The sequence below is a fragment of the Acipenser ruthenus genome, chromosome 11 (assembly GCF_902713425.1).
Source record: "Acipenser ruthenus chromosome 11, fAciRut3.2 maternal haplotype, whole genome shotgun sequence".
NCBI lineage: Eukaryota > Metazoa > Chordata > Actinopteri > Acipenseriformes > Acipenseridae > Acipenser > Acipenser ruthenus.
The window spans coordinates 10,898,448-10,919,613 of NC_081199.1; the positions used below are offsets into that span (position 1 = coordinate 10,898,448).

At 41.9% G+C, this 21,166-nt stretch overlaps 2 protein-coding genes across 2 annotated transcripts in view; both read left to right on the top strand.

Moving 5' to 3' along the window:
- Positions 1 to 8,184, top strand: part of LOC117426622 (SEC14-like protein 2) — a 36,000-nt gene extending 27,816 nt beyond the window's left edge. The window contains exons 10-12 of the mRNA XM_034044383.3: positions 1,405 to 1,544; positions 3,814 to 3,983; positions 4,854 to 8,184. Of these exons, the coding sequence (XP_033900274.3) occupies positions 1,405 to 1,544; positions 3,814 to 3,983; positions 4,854 to 5,005 (462 nt within the window). The 3' untranslated portion in view covers positions 5,006 to 8,184. The remainder of the gene's footprint in view (positions 1 to 1,404; positions 1,545 to 3,813; positions 3,984 to 4,853) is intronic.
- Positions 8,185 to 12,216: 4,032 nt separating this feature from the next.
- On the top strand, positions 12,217 to 20,873 carry LOC117426623 (mitochondrial fission process protein 1-like). Its single transcript, XM_034044385.3, has 4 exons — positions 12,217 to 12,572; positions 16,922 to 17,049; positions 18,237 to 18,469; positions 19,541 to 20,873. The coding sequence occupies exons 1-4, from the start codon at positions 12,506 to 12,508 to the stop codon at positions 19,614 to 19,616; spliced, it is 504 nt and encodes a 167-aa protein (XP_033900276.2). The 5' UTR covers positions 12,217 to 12,505; the 3' UTR covers positions 19,617 to 20,873.
- Positions 20,874 to 21,166: the final 293 nt, after the last annotated feature.

Genomic DNA, 21,166 nt, shown 5'->3' on the forward strand with positions numbered 1-21,166 from the left:
CAGGGCTAGAATACAGGGCTAAAATACAGGACTAGAATACAGGGCTAGAATACAGGACTAGATTACAAGGCTAGAATACAGGGCTAGAATACAGGACTAGATTACAGGACTAGAATACAGGGCTAGAATACAGGGCTAAAATACAGGACTAGATTACAGGGCTAAAATACAGGACTAGATTACAGGGCTAGAATACAGGGCTAGAATACAGGACTAGATTACAGGACTAGAATACAGGGCTAGAATACAGGGCTAGAATACAGGACTAGATTACAAGGCTAGAATACAGGGCTGGAATACAGGACTAGAATACTGGAGTGATTGCTTTTAAAGACAGTGCAAAACAATAGAGTTCTGAATCACCCTGTTTTCAATCCAGACTTTATAAAATACAGTGTGGTCATACAGTGATTTAATAATATTGCCATAGAACAGAGAATTAACAGGAGTCATCAAGTAGCGCTGTATTTTTTGATTGCATTATTCATACAGATCATTTTTAAAAGTTCCTACACAATTTGGGCTCCTTGGCTTTCTGTCTGTCTGTCTGTCTGTTTTCTTTTCATCTCTCTTTACAAACAAGATCAGGAAACAGCTCTACATTCTCGGTTGGTTTAATTTTTAATTTCATTCTTATGTTTGTGTGTGTGTAGGTGTGTGTGTGTGTGTGTGTGTGTGTATATATATATATATATATATATATATATATATATATATATATATATATATATATATATATATATATATATATATATATATATATATATATATATATATATATATATATATATATATATATATATATATATATATATATATATATATATAAATCAAATACCACAATAATAGTACAAGGGCAGCAGTGTGGAGTAGTGGTTAGGGCTCTGGACTCTTGACTGGAGGGTTGTGGGTTCAATCCCAGGTGGGGGACAAAAATAATGTGATATCTTGTAACAATTGTAAGTCTCCCTGGATAAGGGTGTCTGCTAAGAAATAAATAATAATATGCAGCACTAAGGTTGGGTTTGATTAAATGACATTCAGCTGAAGAATCTGAGCCAAGTTTCTCCAAATCTATGCAGGGGGATTAGTTCATTTTCATTCCATAGCTTCTTAAAAAAAACATAATAATAACATTTCAAAATCATTGTGAATATGTTTTAAAAGAATAAGATATTTGCAGCTGTAGAACATAAGAAAAAAACTAGAGGAGGCTGTTTGGCTCATCAAGACTACATGAAACAGTACTGTGTGTTTTAAACACAGCACAGTGTTTGGTAACGCTGCGTGGGCTCATAGAGCAGTCTTGTGTTTTTACATTTGGAAGTGGAATTGAGTTCTATTCAATGTAGTTGTTCAGCCTCTTCATGCAGTCAGCTCACTGCTGCCTGTGTTGTGTTCCAGGTTAAGTACGGAGGGGAGGTACCTCAGTCCTACTACGTGCGGGTCTCCATCAAGCAGCAGTACGAGCAGACTCTCTGCATCAGCCGCGGCTCCTCCCAGCAGCTCGAGTATGAGATCCTGTTCCCTGGCTGTGTGCTCAGGTGAGTGGGGCTTTCCCTTCCCCATCCCGACCGCTCAGGAAAGGGGAGCAGCAATGGAGCAGAGGCTCAGCCACATGCAAGCAAGCGCGTCTCAGGCCTGACCTGGGCACCCCTGCCTGCTATTCACTCCGGGGCAGCTCTTCACAAGTCACTGTTAATTACATTGCGTGGTGCTTTTGTAATGTGGGCTAATGTCCACTGGGAAGCATTTCACTGAGCTGGACTGGAACCCAGGCCTGCAGCGCTGAAGGGCACACAGCACCACCTTCTGTGCAGTTAGAAGACATGTATCTGACATACACAGCATGTTAAAATATATATTGGGCCATTTGGCCCATCAACGATCATCTAATTCCTAGTAGCTGATTGATCACAGAACTTCACCTCCTTACACCTTCTGAGCAGTGAAAAGAGTGTTCATATGTAGTAAACCCAGTAAACCCATTTATATCCCGTGTACCAATGACTATACACCAACATTTAACACACTACATGCAACATATAAACAAACAATACACACAAGGCGGGGTCACACTGCCACATGTAGCATCTAACATTTGAAAACATTTCTTTATTTTTTTTTAAATCCTGAATGCTGTCCCAGAGCTTTAGGTTCTATTAGATTGCAAGATCAAGCTGTGATGAGCTTATTACTGATTTCCATATACTTTCTATAGGGGGAATGAATCGTCCTGATGGGGACGAGTTGTAGAGTTTCCTTAGGAATCCTAAAGTGTAATATAATAGGAATCAATGTCCCCAGAAAGAAAGCAGTACTGTGTGTGTGTGTGTGTGTGTGTGTGTGTGTGTGTGTCGGAGCAGTGTCTGATGTGTCTGTGTGTCGGAGCAGTGTCTGATGTGTGTGTGTGTGTATGTGTCGGAGCAGTGTCTGGTGTGTGTGTGTGTGTGTGTGTGTGTGTGTGTGTGTGTGTGTGTGTGTGTCGGAGCAGTGTCTGATGTGTGTTTGTGTGTGTGTCGGAGCAGTGTTTGATGAGTGTGTGTGTGTGTGTCTGTGTCGGAGCAGTGTCTGATGGGTGTGTGTGTGTGTGTGTGTCGGAGCAGTGTCTGATGTGTGTGTGTGTGTCGGAGTAGTGTCGTGTGTGTGTGTGTGTCGGAGCAGTGTCTGATGTGTGTGTGTGTGTGTGTGTGTCGGAGCAGTGTCTGATATGTGTGTGTGTGTGAGTGTGTCGGAGCAGTGTCTGATATGTGTGTGTGTGTGTCGGAGCAGTGTCTGATGTGTGTGTGTGTGTGTGTGTGTGTGTGTGTCGGAGCAGTGTCTGATGTGTGTGTGTCACAGCAGTGTCTGATGGGTGTGTGTGTGTGTGTGTCGGAGCAGTGTCTGATGTGTGTGTGTGTGTGAGTGTGTCGGAGCAGTGTCTGATGTGTGTTTGTGTGTGTGTCGGAACAGTGTTTGATGAGTGTGTGTGTGTGTCGGAGCAGTGTCTGATGTGTGTGTGTGTGTGTGTCGGAGCAGTGTCTGATGTGTGTGTGTGTGTGTGTGTGTGTGTCGGAGCAGTGTCTGATGTGTGTGTGTGTGTGAGTGTGTCGGAGCAGTGTCTGATATGTGTGTGTGTGTGTGAGTGTGTCGGAGCAGTGTCTGATGTGTGTGTGTGTGTGTGTGTGTCGGAGCAGTGTCTGGTGTGTGTGTCGGAGCAGTGTCTGATGGGTGTGTGTGTGTGTGTCGGAGCAGTGTCTGGTGTGTGTGTGTGTGTGAGTGTGTCGGAGCAGTGTCGTGTGTGTGTGTGTGTGTGTGTGTGTGTCGGAGCAGTGTCTGATGTGTGTGTGTGTGTGAGTGTGTCGGAGCAGTGTCTGATGTGTGTGTGTGTGTGTGTGTGTGTCAGAGCAGTGTCTGATGTGTGTGTGTCGCAGCAGTGTCTGATGGGTGTGTGTGTGTGTGTGTCGGAGCAGTGTCTGGTGTGTGTGTGTGTGTCGGAGTAGTGTCTGATGGGTGTGTGTGTGTGTGTGTCGGAGCAGTGTCTGATGTGTGTGTGTGTGTGAGTGTGTCGGAGCAGTGTCTGATGTGTGTGTGTGTGTGTGTCTGTGTCGGAGCAGTGTCTGATGTGTGTGTGTGTGTGTGTGTGTGTCGGAGCAGTGTCTGATGTGTGTGTGTGTGTGTGTGTGTGTGTCAGAGCAGTGTCTGATGTGTGTGTGTCGCAGCAGTGTCTGATGGGTGTGTGTGTGTGTGTGTGTGTGTGTGTGTCGGAGTAGTGTCTGGTGTGTGTGTGTGTGTGTGTGTCGGAGCAGTGTCTGATTGGTTGTCGGTTTGCAGGTGGCAGTTTGCCAGCGAGGGGTTGGACATCGGCTTCGGGGTCTTCATCAAGACGAAGGTGGGGGAGCGGCAGAAGGCGGCCGAGATGGTGGAGGTGGTTCCGAGCCAGCGGTACAATGCACACCTAGTACCGGAGGACGGCTCTTTCACCTGTCAGGACCCAGGCATCTGTGAGTACACACACTGCTTGAGCTGGTACGCTTGGCCTGCTCTTTTCTAATTGATAAGGTGAGCAAGGGCGGACACCTGCAGGGCTGGCCTCTGTCCTCCACGGGCTGGCAGCTCCCAGCATCCACTGGAGAGCACCGTGGTGTTAAGAGGTGATTGGATGTGGGAGTGTAGTGCACACACTGACTGTCCGTTCTCTTGAGGCTTTGTGGCGAAACATAATTGAACACCAAATAAAAACTGTACAATTCCTGTCTCCTAGTAAAAACACCCCTATTGTTAAGGTTAACCCTTTGAGGTCCATTTATTCAGCGCCGGTCAGGCGTGTCAGGTCTAATTTATTTTCATACGAGCTGTTTAAAAGTAATTCTATACACAGTAAAACAGGTTTAAAAGGCACTGCATACCAACATGACACGCAGTACTGCATCTCCAGCCCTGCCCCACCCCTTGTTCGCTGTATTTGTCACATATCTCTTCATAGTCGTGCATACGGATAAATCATCTCCTAATTTTAAAAAGCAGGGTCCTTGACCGGAAAGGAAAAATTGTAATGTCGGACCTGGTCCAACATAGGACCGCAAAGGGTTAAGTCAGTGCATGGGGCCAGTGTTTTTATAAATGTACTTTGCTACACATGACACAAGTTGTGGCAGTAACATTGACAAAAGAACACATTAAAGCCTTTCTAGTTTTCACTTGTTGCTTTCTCTTCAACCGTTTCATAAAACAGTCCCACATACAGATCCATGCACTCATCTTGTGTATAAGCACACTTACATAAGTGCATACGCCTGATTGCACAGGGCTGTGTTCAAAGTAAAGAATGCCTTGAGAAATGCAGTAGTTAAACCAGTGTCTCTGCTCCCCAGATGTACTGCGGTTCGACAACACTTACAGCATCTTGCACTCGAAGAAGATCAGCTTCTCTGTGGAGGTGCTGCAGTCAGACAACGGCTCCGTATCCAAATCCCAGGAGCCCAAGGGAGGGGCCGGGGAAGAGCACGCAGCCAGCAGCCAATAGAAGGAGGAGGAGGAGGACAGGACCCAACTGCAGGCAGCCCCGCCCCGCTTCTCCCCGGATCAGGACGCGCCACCCTCTGTACTCACTGTATTAGACAGGGAAGCCTGGCCAAATAGGTACTGCCCCCAAGCTGGGGTGGGGGGTCGATAGTTTTGACAATTGCTAAGTGCTTCTTGAGCTGAACTCGGAAACGTATCTGTCCAGATTGTTCTATGTGTAACCTCGGTGTGGCTGGCACCCCTTTCTATAATTCTCATTAATGCCACATTTTGACATGCAGTATAATTCTGTTACTGTATAGTTAGTGCACCATCTAGTGATAAAAACGTTTAGTGTTTCATATTTACACTTTTAAGGCACAGAGATACTATTTAACGTATAAATGTACCAGGACTTTGGGGTTAGTGCCTTCAAGCTTATTTCCTCAAAAGAACATTCCAATATCTGACCAACTGAACTCTTTGCTTTATACTTACTATAATTATCCCACTGACAGGGACCCATTCTGTACATGGATTGTATTTACATGGTAGCTCATATGGTGGCACTTGGTACGGGCATTCCTGTGCACATGTTCTTGGGGATGTTGCAGGCACTGTGTCCCTGTTCTTCATGAGTTCTTATCTCTTGATGAAGAATGTGAGGTCTGTTCATTGGATCTAATCATTGGCAGCTCAGTCCTTTTTAAATCACTGAATAGGACCCTTCCCTCTGGCATTGCCATTGTACAGATTACATGCACTGCTAGAGGTCTGATTTGTAAACCCTGCTACACCAGTTGTAATAATCTGAGCAGCTGTACTTAGATACACCAGTGTCTATCTCAATTGAATAGACCTGTATTACATGCCCCGATGTATTAATTAGGTCACAGTACCTGCTTTTTCAGGACACTGGCACTTGAATGGTTGAACAATTGAATATTAAATATGGGACTGTTTTTATCCAGCTTTGATGATTATAGTCATGGTTACCTATACTAATGCGTTCTCAATGAGAGGAGGTGATTAGACCCATCAGTACTGCGTTCGTAGTTCCTGATTTATCCCAGTCTAGTCGGTTCTTAAAGATTCCTAATGATTCAGAAGCAACGACGTGACTTAAACCCATTCCATACTCTCAGCACTCTCTGTAACGTATACCTTGGACTGGACTCCAGTTATGAGCTGCGTGTAAAAAACAGTATGCAGCTGTCTCTCCGGTACACGCTTCACTGTAGTACACCCCCCTCTAGTGGCGTACTGAGGCATAATATATACTACAGCTAGAGCAGTCCTCATAATACGCACTGTATTGCTGTGTTTTCTGTCTGCTGTATTATATTAGAGAGCAGTTTGTAGACGGTCCTGTGCTCACCGTTCTGTACATAGAGGGTTCAGGACCTGGCAAGATGTTGGGTGAATTACAGGTATACAGTTTTGGAAATACGAAAGCATATTTTAACACGTGTTAAAAAATCACTAAACTCAGTAAATTTCAAATAAAAAATCATATCACATTTATACTTAAAAATGGTGAAAGTAATTGAATATATTCACAATACAAAATACCTGGTTTTGAAAATAACCCCTTTAGTAACTGTGTTCAAAGTATTTCTCTTGTTTAGAAATAGGTACGTTTCAGGTAACTTTCCGCTGCTATACGCTGTACCTATAAAGTCCAGAGAATACGCTGAAAATAAAACTGATTGTACTGCGTTAACCCTTTATATCCTGGATACACCTGCATTCTGGATACATCTGCTGAGAACTGTGGCAAAAGATACAGAGATAGTGGCCCAGACTGCTAACTAATGGAGCATCTTAAACTATAGGGTGTCAGTACTGGATCCACTGGAACACCAGCAGTGTTACCGGTGAACACAGGATTAAAGGGTTCAACCAACACAATGAGTGTAGCCTAATGCAGTTTGCACAGGGTGTACAGGACCTACCTGTATAGAGCTCCAGTACTTGGTGGAGTGGAGTGTATATGATACTTGATTGGAGAAACCTTGATCTTTTCCCCATGTGTGGCCATCGTCTGATGGCATGGGTTGAAGCTTATTGACTGGCCTGTTGCTAGAACTATTTATTTGTTGGCCAGTGAATTCTTGTACATTTATCTTGCAATGTAAAGCTTGTGTAATAACATGTGTTCTTAGCTCTCAGTGCCGTATGGGTTTGCTGTTGATTTTCATTGTTTTCTAGACTTTAGTAAACATCTTCTTTGTAACTGAGTATGACCTGAAAGTTAGGTCACAGCGGGCCTATTTGTTCCGGACACTGGCACCTCAGTGGTTGAACATTGTTAAATACTGGGAACTTCTTCTTCAGGTTTGATGAAACTACATTATACTGATGCATTTTTAACCAGAGAAACCGATTAGATCCATCAGTGCTCGGTTACTTGCAGTAGATTTATCCCAGTCGGTTTTTAAACCAATGATTCGGCAGCAACAACGTGCCTTAAACCCATACACTCGCCACTCTCTGTAATGTATACCCTGGGCTGGGATGACCATGTCACTCTACTTGATATTAAGGTACCTTTTTAAGATGAGAAAAATAAAATAACAAAAATCAACAGCAAAACAATCCTACTTGTTCCGATGATTAGAAAATGTTTTTCAAAGGTTATTGCACCTTTCAGAAGAGTGGTGAAGTGAAATCTTATTCAGTGGCTTTTAATTCATGGTTTGTTTACTGCAGGGATAATTGTAGTGTTTGTCTTTTAAAAGCACATTCCAAAAAGTTACCCTAATAATTGATTATCCCCATGATGGGGATATAACGTAGTCTGGAGATGCATGTATTGTATGTATGTATTCCCAGTAAAGTATATCCCATTTTTTAGCTCTATCTTGAGAACTGCTCATCCAACAGGGATGAAACTTGGTATGGCCATTCCTTATACGTTTCGCATTAGAGTTTTGTCTTGGGGTTAGTTTAATTATACCTGTGCGTTTGTTCTAATAGGCTGCATGCTGTGCTCAAGGGGAGTTGCTTTTTCATGGTACTGAACCCTTATGGTATTAATATAACAGTCAGGTATAGATTACTGCAGTACATAGCTGTGCCTTGTTGTTCATTTTTCATTTGTTTTATATCATGTTGTGCAGTATTCGCCAAGACTGTGTTAAATGTATATGGAGTGAGTGCAGGTTGAAATTCAAATAGGGTCAGGTTTGAGCTTTGAAATCTGAACTGGAAAAGTAGACTGTTCTGATGGTCCCAAACTGAGTCTTGAGATATGCAAAGGGTATGTACATTGAGGCTGAACCCACATGTAAGAGAAATAGATAGAACATATATTTTGGAATACTGTATAGGGTCCTGGTCACAAAACTGTAAGGGATGGTTTTTTTTAAGTACTGTTTTTGATTATAAACATTGGTATATGTTAAACAGCGCTTTGAAAAATGTAAACATGTAAACTCTCTAAGACAGTTGAAAAATGTTTCATGGTCTTTAAGTGAGATTTGATTAATAATTCTTTAAAACAGTCCTTAGTTTTGTGAACAGACTCATATTTTTAAAATGTTTTCTTGCAGAGGTGAGAATGCTATGCCCCCTGGTGTGCCACGGTAAAAAATGACACTTTACATCGCTGACACTCGACACTTTAAAATCTTTGTTTAAGCATTATTCAACTACATAACATTGAAGTACTGAATTCTGGGTTCGGGTTAAGGTGAGGGTTTGTGGAAAGTGACAGATATCAGTAGCTTCTAGAGCATGTTACCATAGCCTTTACCTGATCTGCATGTTCCAGTATCCCCAATCAACCAGGCTTTGTGTTTCTTTTTTTTTTAATGTATTGTAGTTTTGGTTTATTTTGTAACTGCTGTCTTTTGCGCACTGAACAACAACACATGTTTAAAACAATGTGTACATACAGCATTCCCGGGCTGAAAGCACTGTTTGTCCATTCCTTAGAACTAGGCTGCAGCGTGCGGGAAACGAGGTATTAATCAAGGCGCTCTGTAAGGTAGCAATCCGTGTATATGCCTGCAGTCTGGAAGGGTGCAGGTTCATGTCATGTTGATTCAATCACGCACATTTTAAATAATTGTATTCAATATATGTTATTGTGTTGGAATTGCAACGATAAGGATAAATATCATATTGGTAATATTAGTGTTATTTCCATGTATATGACAGAAAACCATATACATGGAAATAACAAATATGTAGTTCCTGTTTGAAACACCTGGATTTTTAGGGTTACCTGATGACCTACAAATGCCTTCTGAAAACCCCAAGTCTGCATTACTGTAACCAAAGCACTTCTCTGTGTTACTGGACACAATTACACTAAAGGATAAAAATGGGACCCCTGGTCTGTTTCTTTATCGGTTGACAATACTGCAATGTTAGATGTATTGTTTTAAGCAGTATAAGACATGTTTAGCTCTCTCCTCACTGGTACAGTCCTCATCTCCCCTCTTGTTTATTGTCTGGTGTGCTGCACGTTTGGATTGTTAGTTTTGTACAGCTGCGTGTTGTGCACTACAGGGGCAGAGCGGGAGCGACGTGTTTTAATGCTCTATACTGAGGGGGCAGGATGACAATACTGGAGAACTGAACTTAACTGCTTTCACGCAGAATCCCAGTTAAAATCCAGGAAACTGCCAAATGTTTCAACACTTGAAAGGAATTATTTTTTATATATATAATTTAAGGATCTTGTTTTTTGCCTAGTGCAGACTGAAAAGTGCTCAGTGAGCAATCGTTGTGATTCCTTCAGATTACTCTTAAGTGTATTTTCTATTCAGATTCTATTTGAATGTTAACACGTAAATGCTGTTTACATAATTTGTGAGAAACTATGTCTATTATACCTAATAAAACCTACACAATGTTATAATTGAGTCCCAGTTGTCTTATTAAACCTACACTATTACACCATAATAGTATTACATGGTATTGCTCTTAATCACCTGGAGAATGGAATCTAGCAAGCAGCTACTTCCCCTACCTCATGACTGAAGTGCTGTTCAGCCAGTGCCATGCTTGGACTGTGAACACTCTGCTGAGGTGAAGTGGTGGAACTAACAGAGTACTTGAAAGTAGGAGAGCTTTAACTAAACTGGTATATATACATGTGTCTCACAGCTGTGTGAATTGAAACACAGAACAGGTGAGGTTTACACTATTATATGTTGGTTTTAACTGCTTTAATGTCCTTCGTGCATCAAAAGGGAGTTTCATGTGTCAGGAGGGGTCCTAATATCTGTTGCACTCAGTCTGCATTGAGGTTGCAGGTTGAAAGGACATCACCAGAAGTTGTATTACACCTTTTAAAAGCGTAACAAATATGAAATCCCTAATATCAGTAACAAAGGAAGCGGGTAAGAGGTAAAGACACACTGCTATCAAACACTGTGGTGTAGCAGGATAAAGGAGTATCGGTAGGGGTAAGTCATTGAGAAAGGCTTTCAAAATGCCCTACGTCTTGAAAGGTTATAACAAGTCCCATGTCATTGTTTTCCATTCTGTTTTTGTAAGGAAGTTTACTTCCTGTGTTACATGTATTGGGTCCTCATCTCAGCCTCACACGTACATGTTCAGTGGTGCACAGGTGAAGTTTTAAAGTTGGCAGATTAGGACATTTAAAATATATATATATATCTTCTCTGTTGGTGTTAATTTAAAAACATGACATCTGTTTTCCACGTCACTAACCCTTACAGAGATACCCTTTACAATTCATATAGCAATCCTTTTAAAATGATGATGTCATTGGCAATGACATCATCATTGCCAATGACACCAGTGGTTAAAGAAAAGGGCTTGTAACCAGTAGGTCCCCGGTTCGAATCCCACGTCAGTCACTGATTCATTGTGTGACCCTGAGCAAGTCACTTAACCTCCTTGTGCTCTGTCTTTTGGGTGAGATGTAATTGTAAGTGACTCTGCAGCTAATGCATAGTTCACACACCCTAGTCTCTGTAAGTTGCCTTGGATAAAGGCGTCTGCTAAATAAATCCTTTTAAAATGATGATGTCATTGGTCATGTTGGTGAATGACTCAGTCATATTAAAGCTGTGAATCTGGTATAATATTGAGTTTTCTTCTTTAATGAACTTTTCCAATCAGGGTATGATCCTCAACTTTAATCTAGGAGTAACACACCAAAACAGCCTTCTGCACAATAAGAGAGCAATCCAGTATTCTTAAAGGCAGTGACGTGTGGAAGGGAGAGGGGGCTGGGTGGGCTCCTGTCTTCTTGTCCTTATGCCCCAAAAGTGCCCTTTTTCTTTGTCATGCAATGCTTGAAAAGTGCCCTTTTTTCTCAATCAGCCCCTGCCCTTGTAATGGGTAGCAATGTGGAGTAGTGGTTAGGGCTCTGGACTCTTGACCGGCGGGTTGTGGGTTCGATCCCCAGTGGGGACACTGCTGCTGTACCCTTGAGCAAGGTACTTTACCTAGATTGCTCCAGTAAAAACCAACTGTATAAATGGGTAATTGTATGTAAAAATAATGTGATATCTTGCAACAATTGTAAGTCGCCCTGGATAAGAGCGTCAGCTAAGAAATAAATAATAATAATACTGCTTAAAGGGTATCTTCTATGGAAGAGACCAAATACTAAATAAAGGTTTGTCAGCATTTCCTAATTATATTGTGGAGATGAATCTTGTTTTCCTGTATATGGAGGTGTGTACAGTACTAATACTATGAGAAATGCCACCAGGATTAACGAAGGGCAAAGGCATCTATATTTGAAAATAACATTTAAGCAGCATGACGCACAGCAGTTACACATGCATAAGTATTCAGATATACCTATGAAAATACTGAAAAACATGACAGAGTTTAGCAAAAACATTTCCATAGATGTATAACTTGCATGGTTTTGAGGACGTCAGAAAGTGACATTTTTGACCCCCTTCCAAATCCTAATTATTATTATTATTATTACTCCGATCTCTTTGAGGTCAAGTATAGCTTCTTTTTTTCTTGCTGTAGTCGTACATGCCTGCCTTCGCCTCCTATTGACCTTGACTGTACTGTAAAGAACACACAGTACAGCAGTAGGCACGCTACTGCAATACATTGTCATGCTCTTACATATAACAGACACAATATTAATGATACTCTTACTCCAGGCACTGACACTAGGTTGTGTTTTTTTGGAGGAAGTCACGATATTTAACCGCTGCCAAAAATCGTTGTGTTTGACACGCACTAAATAATATAGCAGCACAGTCTGCTGCTGTTACTGTACCCGGAACTGGAGCGTCTTTAGCTAGGGATCGTCGTGAATTTCACTTGCATCACCTTTTGTTGATGTTGCTTTTGAATAAAAGAAGGGCTATACTTACTCCACTTCAAATTGAATTAAAAATATATATTATACAGTAAAATATGATATTGTTTGTTAGCAGCGTTTAATCAGTTAAATAACAGCTTCAACTTTTGCCAATTTATCACGCTAGTAAATTGCGGACGGTCCCTGGTAATTGCGAAGTGTCCCTCTGAGTTAGAGAGTTAGAGGTCACTTTCTGGACTAATCATGGACTCGAACCCGGAGCACAGCAAGGAGGTTGATATCTACCGCGACACGTGGGTCCGCTTTTTAGGTGAGTCGGATTTGAATGGTTTTGTTCGACGTGATGAAGTTTATTTCTTTAAAAAAACAAAAACAATCGAAACTTAAAGATATGTCGTGCTTGATGATTAACTATAGGAACAGCTCAATATAAAGAGTAGCCCATATGAAAATATGCGTACCAGTATCGATGCTGTATCAAATGTGTATGCATATCAGAGACACGGTTTAAAAGGGACTACCTATTAATGTAAACCAGATTTCTATAGAAAAGAAACGATTCTTAAATACTGGTGATTTGCCTTGTTTTCCCATAGTAATTACGCATGCAAGCGGAATACACATAAGTCGCCTTCAAAGCTGCGGATCTTACAATTACCCCAGAGCGCACTGAAGTATAGAACCATGTACATCTCTTTTAAAAACTTTGTTTTACTTGGGTCTATAAACAAATAAATATTTGTATAAATTAAACCCATCAACAGGGAATACATATGTCAAAATGAATCTCAAAGATCTTTCATGTTATGTTTTAAGGCGACAGAGACAGAGTTGCGATTGAAGAGCTTGTTTGACCCGCCTACCCGGGTAGCGTCACTCACTCACTCACTCATTCATTCATTCTGCACAGGAGGTCCGGTTTCAGAAAATAGGCATATATTTAAATATGTATTTTTATTTACGACATGAAATATTTATTTTAAACAAATTATTAATATCTAGATATGTGTTACTTATTTAACTTACACTCTGTCAACTCTAGAATTGCCCCGAATACCTCTAAGAAAAAATTTAGTATGAGGGCTCAAGTTCCTGTTTTTCTTATTGTAAACACAAACAGTTAGGCTGGTGATATGTGCAGTATACACTGAATCTTTTGAAAATGTATGTTTCTTATTCTGGTTAAATGCATAAAACTCTTAGCCACACGGAATATGCATGTCACAGGAATCTACTGCATGTGCATTGTCGTAGGAAATGTGCTTCACAAGTTAACAGGTATATGCAATTATCATGTATGCAGTTCATTGGAATACACTGTACTTGTATAATTCTTAAACCTTAAACCTCCAGTAATATTATATTGACACACCATGGCTACATTGTAAAAAAACAAATCTGTAAATGTAGTTTTTTTTAAATCATTTTCCAGAATACATATTCACTGACTGGCACAACACTTAAACACGGCTCTTACAATTAAATGGATTTTCTGTGCAGCAGGTATTAGGCCCCCACCTGTGCCTCTCACTCAGATTCTATGCAGCACAGACTCTATGTGGTCCTAGGGGCCCTAATACCAGCTGCACATGATGTGATCTAATACTAGGCAGTCAAAGTAACTCGAACGTCTGGAGGAATCAGTGGTGGCAGCTGCCAACTGGCATGATGTCACAGCGCAAGGACTTGCACCTTATGAATACATCTGAGGGAACAAAATGCTTCAGACAGAAAAAACCTTTAGAAACTCCTCTAAAATGAAAAATGTACCTTTAAAAAAACCTCTGTCCATTTCTTACCTCCAGATTGCCCTGAGCAGAAACATGAAACCTCTAAAACTGCAGGGAAAACTGATCTTTCAACACTGCTGTCAAACGGGACTCAGTTAATCATTCATGTTCCACCCAGTAACTGCATCCATCTCTCTGATTGGACAGTTCAATACAACTCCTTATTATTATTGGTTGTTATTAGGTTATTGATAATACTGTCCTTTTTATACACATGTATCAATCGGGTTTCTCATGTTAGTTTTTGTTCCGATGTTCCTTGATCCAAAGTCTGCCTGTCACTCAGAACAGGTGGAGTGTATAGAGCAAAGGGAAAATTCAGTATTTATTGTATTGAAAAGAAATACTGAACACCAGGGAGAGGGGGAACAAGACAGAAGCCCCAGTGTGGAACTCATCTCAGTATAAGATAGGAGTGCATGTTGTGAGGGAGAGGATGAGCGAGCCCCAGTCTGTGCATCTCATCTCAGTATAAGATAGGAGTGCATGCTGTGAGGGAGAGGATGTCTGTTGGGGTGTGTCTGCCATCCCTGTGTTACACACTTCTCTTATTACTCAGAGCCCAGCCCAGGGTTATGCAATGTTTCAAACAAATAAACAGGGCTTTATTGGACAAAAGATTAGAAACACCTGCCATAACACTGTCAACCGGGTGCTGTGCGTCAGTGGGTCTGTTTTCACTTCTCACAATACGGACAGAATGTTTAGGGAAAACAATCAAAGAAAATATTGAATAGTTTACGGGTAGTGCATTAGCAGAATACATTAGAAATGAGAGGGATTTACAGTAGTCACTGCACTATGCTTGTTACTTTGTGTTTGTTCTCTTATCTAGAGAACTGCTTATCCAACTTGATTAGTGCCTTCATTATCACCAATTATTGAGTTCAAATCTGGAAATACATGTAGAGTCTGTATGTCGCATCTACATTAGTACATGAGCATACTGTTGATAAGCTATGGACCACAGTGATCTATGTTTTTGTGATACATACAGCTCCACATTAGGATGCAATGTAGTTGACCATCACAGATTTAGAGCCACACTGCCAAACAGTGCTCTATCTACACACAGAAAATCTCCACAACATTAACCAGAACACCCCATCAAACCTGCACAAGCTCCAGCCCACCTACACATGAGCACAAAACAACAAACAGCAATATGAAACAACTATTGATGATATAGTAATTAAAAAATGATTAATACATTTTCAATCAATAAATTATATCCATAATATAAATGGTGTAAACCAGGCCCTAGAAGAGTTCAATCATATTTTTTCAACACTGACTGAAAAATCAAACCTAAAACTCAACAGAAAAGTCTGTAAAACGCAACATGACGGAACAATTGTTTGACAATGAATGTAAACTAATTAGGAAAAAGCTAAGAACCCTATCAAACCAAAAACATACCCAACCAAACAACATAGAATTGCACCAAACCTACTGTCATACCCTAAAACAATATAAAACCACTCTTCTGAAGAAAAAAACGAAAATACGAGCGCTGTAAACTATCAGAAATAGAAGCTTCGCTTGACAAAAATACCTTTTTGGGCGACTTGGCAAAAATTAACCCAATTAGGAATCCAAAATGGAAACACATGGAAAAATGACTTTGAAAAATTATACAACTCAGTTCCAAACAAAGAATTAAATCCAGAACAACTACACATTCTAAACGAACTAAAAACACTAGAAAAAGTAATTAAAGACAACCGGTCCCCCCAGACACCTGAGTGACACTGCGAGAGGGCAAAGAGAAACTCTGAAATCTAAAAAAGCTTGTGGTCAGGGCAGCATCCTCAACAAAATGCTCAAATACAGTAACCCAGCAATACAGAGCGCCCTGGTAAAACTCTTCAGCTTAGTATTAAATACCGGATATTTCCCAGAAACATGGAATACACGATTAATAACCCCAATAATTACAGAGGAATCTGTGTACGCAGTAACCAGGCGAAGCTGTTCTGTAGCATCATGAATAGCTGAGTACTGCCCTTCCTCTAGGAGCACAGGGTCCTCAGTAAAAGCCAAATAGGATTCCTCCCCAACCACTGCACAGCAGATCACATCCACACCTTGCACACCCCGATTAATCAACACATCACAAAATGAAAGGGAAAATCTTTACCTGCTTTGTTGTTGACTTCAAAAAGGCATTTGATTCAATCTGGCACCCAGGGCTCTATCTTAAAATCCTCCAGTGGTATAGGAGGCAAGGTGTATGATGTTATTAAATCAGTGTACACAGGAAACAAATGCAGTGTGAAAATCAGTAACACAAGAACTGAGTCCTTCACCCAAGGCCGGGGAGTGAGACAGGGCTGTGGAGTCCCACATTATTTAACATTTATATCAACCAACTGGCTACAGAACCAGAGCCGTCCTCCACCCCCAGACTTGCTCTAGATGACACCCAAATAAAGTTCCTGCTGCAAGGGTTTGCATGGGCGCTGGCTCCTGTGTCTCAGTGCAGGACTGTGTGAGGGTTTGCATGGGCGCTGGCTCCTGTGTCTCAGTGCAGGACTGTGTGAGGGTTTGCATGGGCGCTGGCTCCTGTGTCTCAGTGCAGGGCTGTGTGAGGGTTTGCATGGGCGCTGACTCCTGTGTCTCAGTGCAGGACTGTGTGAGGGTTTGCATGGGCGCTGGCTCCTGTGTCTCAGTGCAGGGCTGTGTGAGGGTTTGCATGGGCGCTGGCTCCTGTGTCTCAGTGCAGGACTGTGTGAGGGTTTGCATGGGCGCTGGCTCCTGTGTCTCAGTGCAGGACTGTGTGAGGGTTTGCATGGGCGCTGGCTCCTGTGTCTCAGTGCAGGGCTGTGTGAGGGTTTGCATGGGCGCTGACTCCAGTGTCTCTGTGCAGGCTATGCCAATGAGGTGGGGGAGGCATTCCGTGCCCTGGTGCCAGTCGGGATGGTCTGGGCTAGTTACGGGGTCGCCACGGTGTACGTGACAGCAGACGCTGTGGACAAGGGCAAGAAGGCAGCCACGGTGAGTTCACTTTTTGGTTTAATTTTTCAAAACAATTTTTACAAATCTGAAAACACAAGACTCGCAGCAATCGTACTCACAAGTGTTTCAGTATGTGAGCTATAAATCCTGGCGCACTCTGTCTCTTATAAGTGCGCAGGGATTTAAAGATCACATTAAGATTGCTATCTCCCTCTGGTACAGGTAGCAGCAGTGGGAGAGAGCCTGTTTGCACACAGTGACTAAGCTATGAAGGGTCAGAGTAAAGAGAGCTTTAAATAGACACTGTAGCCTTCACTTGGATTCCTTGAATTCTTCCTATACTCTCCCTGTTGCTTTCTACAACGCACTAAAAATATTTCACATTGGACTGCAGTATTTCTTTTTTTGTACCCTCCCTCCAATATTATTACCCTTGCAATCTGATACTCACTGCAGCCCGACCTGAATTAATCTTCCGTATAAAAATAGGCTTCTGCATTAAACATTTGCAATCACCCAGTTTATTCGTTTAATGAACTGCATACAGATATGAGTGCTGGTGATGTGACATATTCATTCAGATTAGCAATGAACATGGTAACTTTGAACTGACCTGTATCACAATTCCTTCAGCCTGACACACCACACAATGTCAAAGCATGCACCAGACAGGAAACACAAATCGGCTTGTCTTCAAACTAGTGGAACCCCCTCCGATGGGGTAAAATCTGCAAAACAAAATTCCAGCCGCTGACGATGGCTGGAGGCTGATTCGTGCTGGAACACGCGCTCTGCCAGCACTCGTGTGGGTTTGTAGACATTGTTCAGCCCGCAGAATGGGAGCTCTATAAATCAGCTGTGTGATGTTGAAGTGTGTAATTGTGGTGCAGAATACAGGTTATGGAGCAATAATGCTGTATTCTGTAGTATTTCATTCAGCTTTATAAGTCCCATTGTGTCATTGTATAAGGCTTTAAAAACTGCCATTTGACAGTCACAGATAGACAAGCATTCTTAATGAAGAGAAGCCTCAAGACATCAGGCTTGACACCTTAATCTAGGAAGCTTCACAACATGGTGGCTCAGAACTTTCTAGACCTCTGTGAGCCCACAACGAGATAACTACCTTACCTTGCCTGGCATGCAAATTCCGCTGAAATTATGACCAATAACAAATCTGAATCACACTTCAAAACTATTGATACATCTGTCCTCTCCCCTGGCAGGAACACGGGGACGGGCCAGGGAAGACGGCTCGGGTGGCGGTGGCTGTGGTAGACACCTTCGTGTGGCAGGCCTTGGCCTCCGTGGCCATCCCGGGCTTCACCATCAACCGTGTGTGCGCCGCCTCTCTCTACATGCTGGGACGCACCACGCGCTGGCCCCTCCCCGTCCGCAAGTGGACCACCACCGCCATCGGCCTGTCCACCATCCCCTTCATCATCAAACCAATCGACAGGTGAGCTCCCAACTCCCAGCACTCCTGCTTTCTTACAGTCAAATACATTTTAGAACTACTGGGTTTCAATTTAACCCTCTGTTAGCGGCAATAATTGAGCTCACAAGACAGAAAGGGTGCACCCCACATACATAAACACAGTTAGCTTAGAATTTAAAGCAAAAGAACGAGACAAAACTGGTTTATATTATTTAAACAGCTCTGTATTGAATAAACATTCTTGTGAAGTGCTAAAAGAACTTTGCAGACATAAAAAAGTAAAATAGGCTCCGTCCCTTGAAATAAAAAAAACTATGACAATCCAAATAGTGCTGTTATGACAGTTTCAGTCCTGTATATGGAGCATATTTACTCTCCCTCAGGTATCGATTCTACAGGTCAGCAGGGGCTGCCCATTGATGGTAGCCTAGTATATGAAAGATCAAAATAAAATCATATAAAATCAGAATAAAATCATATTTTGTTTTTAATAATGTATTACAGGAGGTAATAAGCATGGTACTGTAAAGAATACAGTAATCAAATACATTGCTGGCATTTTATTAGCATATGCACCCCAAAAATGTACCATGTGCACTTTGAAGAAGGATGTGCTTGGTATCAAAAACAAGGGAAACGATTAAAGTTGAGTCCCATGTAAAGATATCCTGTGATCTTAAACACGCTGGGATGCACTTACACCCCTTCCCGCTGGCGAAGGGTTAAGAAAATAAGAAAATCTACGAACGAGAAGAAGCCGTTCGCCCCATTAACGCTTGTCTGGTTCCTAGAAGCTGGTTGATGCCAAATCTTTGTCAAGTCTTAAAGGATCCCAATGATTCTGCATCAACAGTGTGGCTTGGTAACCCATTTTTCTCAAGCTCTTTGTTCAGTTAATATCTTGTTATGCCTGAATACATATAAGGTTCTTTCACAGTATCTGTTGGTAAGGGTTCAGGGACTGGAACTGGAGTAAAATGTTCAGACCTGTTGGTTTGAGTGTGGGATTGAATTGGGCTGCGAGTATTACAATAACACGTTTTATTAGGATGTAAGTAGAATGCCCCCTCCTCTCTCTCTCCACCCCTCCAGGTCTGTAGACTTCCTCCTGGACTCCAGCCTCCGGAAGGTGTATGGCGGGGGTGGGAGTGGAAAGCACGACTCCTAGTGAAGAGTCTGAACTTGGGGCCTTGGAAGCACAGTGCAGCTCCATGGGACCGGGGAGACCCAACACAGCCGCTGCTGTCTGACAGGGTGGCTTCAGGACTATGGGACATTGCAATCAGCTAACCGAAAAACATAGGGACCTCTGGGTGTGGGTGTTTGTATTTCATCAACTCAAGGTTCTTGATGAACAAGGGATTTTATTTACTGTGTAACATATGTATTAGTTGGACAACTAGCGCTGGCAACCAAACTACTCCCCCATGACTGGGATCCAGTGGATGCGCACTTAGATTTGTACAAGTGGTTGTATTTTATGTATCTTTGCTTAACTACTGGAAATGAGCCATAGGGGGTGTATTTAATGATCAGACTGTAGTGGAATCAAATACTGCTGCCCTTTAATTCAATAACAATCTCACTTTATTGAACAGTCCTTGAGGGGACACAAAGCTTCCCCTGATGCAGAGGCAAGCATTCTAGCTGCCGAGCTTCTTATTTTAACACATGGTCATTTCAGAAGCGCAGGCAGTCACTGCAGCCTCAGTACGCCCCCAGTTACAAGCAGGTTTATGAATTAGTTTGGTGGTATTAAGATCCACCTCTGTTAGATCATTAAAATGTACCCTATAATGTACTAAAAGCCATCATTCAGGGGATTAAACATGAAAATGAGAAACTCAATCTATGCACCTGCACTACTGTTGTATGTATGAGATGCATTGTAAAAAAGCATGTACTGTTTATGGGTATTGTATACAATGTTCCCCCAGGACAAGACTCCCCAATTGCCCCTACTTTAGGCTCCTGTGCAATACCAATAGGACCTGATGAGCCAAAGCTTGCAGGAAATGACTGGGAAGTGGGGCCAATACAGGGCTGTTAAGGTATTCAGACACAGCCATGCTAAACCACAATGCTACTGATGAGTTAAGAGTTCAAATGGATGTTAAAGCCTTAGTTAGCACTCATTTAAATAAACACTGACCTACTTCCAAAGCATTTACTTGTTTTATTTAAAAGGAGAAAATCTCTTGACAAGCTGGCATCAGTATGTGAACCATGTACATTGAAACAACCACCAGCTGTCTTATCCCTCGGTACTGTTGGCTGGTTTTTATTTTGTAATGATTACATTTTTTTTATTTGAAATGGTGCATTAGACTATATGCTTTGGCAGTGTGCCCCATTGTGATGGCTGTAATGGTAGTCCTGAGGATTGTCAGGTTGTTCCTAATAAAATACTCTAGTTTTGTCTCAATCATGAAAACCTTGTACTTTCTGCAATGCATTAGGCCATCCCTGCCTGCAGCAGCCCAACATCTGCTCTCTCAAGTCACCAACACATTCCCATTGTGACAGGAGGGGTGTACAAAAGTCTCAAAGCCCGATGTTCTGTGACAGGAGTCTGGGTTTCAAATCATAATTGAGGTTTTCAAACAGGACCCTTGCTCCTATAGCATTTATTTCAGCTATAACAATTTTAAAGCAATCATTTCTTTCACTTTAAAAGTTTGTTTTTGTCCCCATAAAGAGAAACCAATATCTATTTGT

Bases quoted from the DNA above. Each gene is read 5' to 3' on its own strand.
- LOC117426623 (XM_034044385.3), top strand. From the start codon at position 12,506: ATGGACTCGAACCCGGAGCACAGCAAGGAGGTTGATATCTACCGCGAC. The intron at 17,050-18,236 runs GTGAGTTCACTT...CTCCCCTGGCAG, and splicing joins AGGGCAAGAAGGCAGCCACG to GAACACGGGGACGGGCCAGG. The intron at 18,470-19,540 runs GTGAGCTCCCAA...CCACCCCTCCAG, and splicing joins ATCATCAAACCAATCGACAG to GTCTGTAGACTTCCTCCTGG.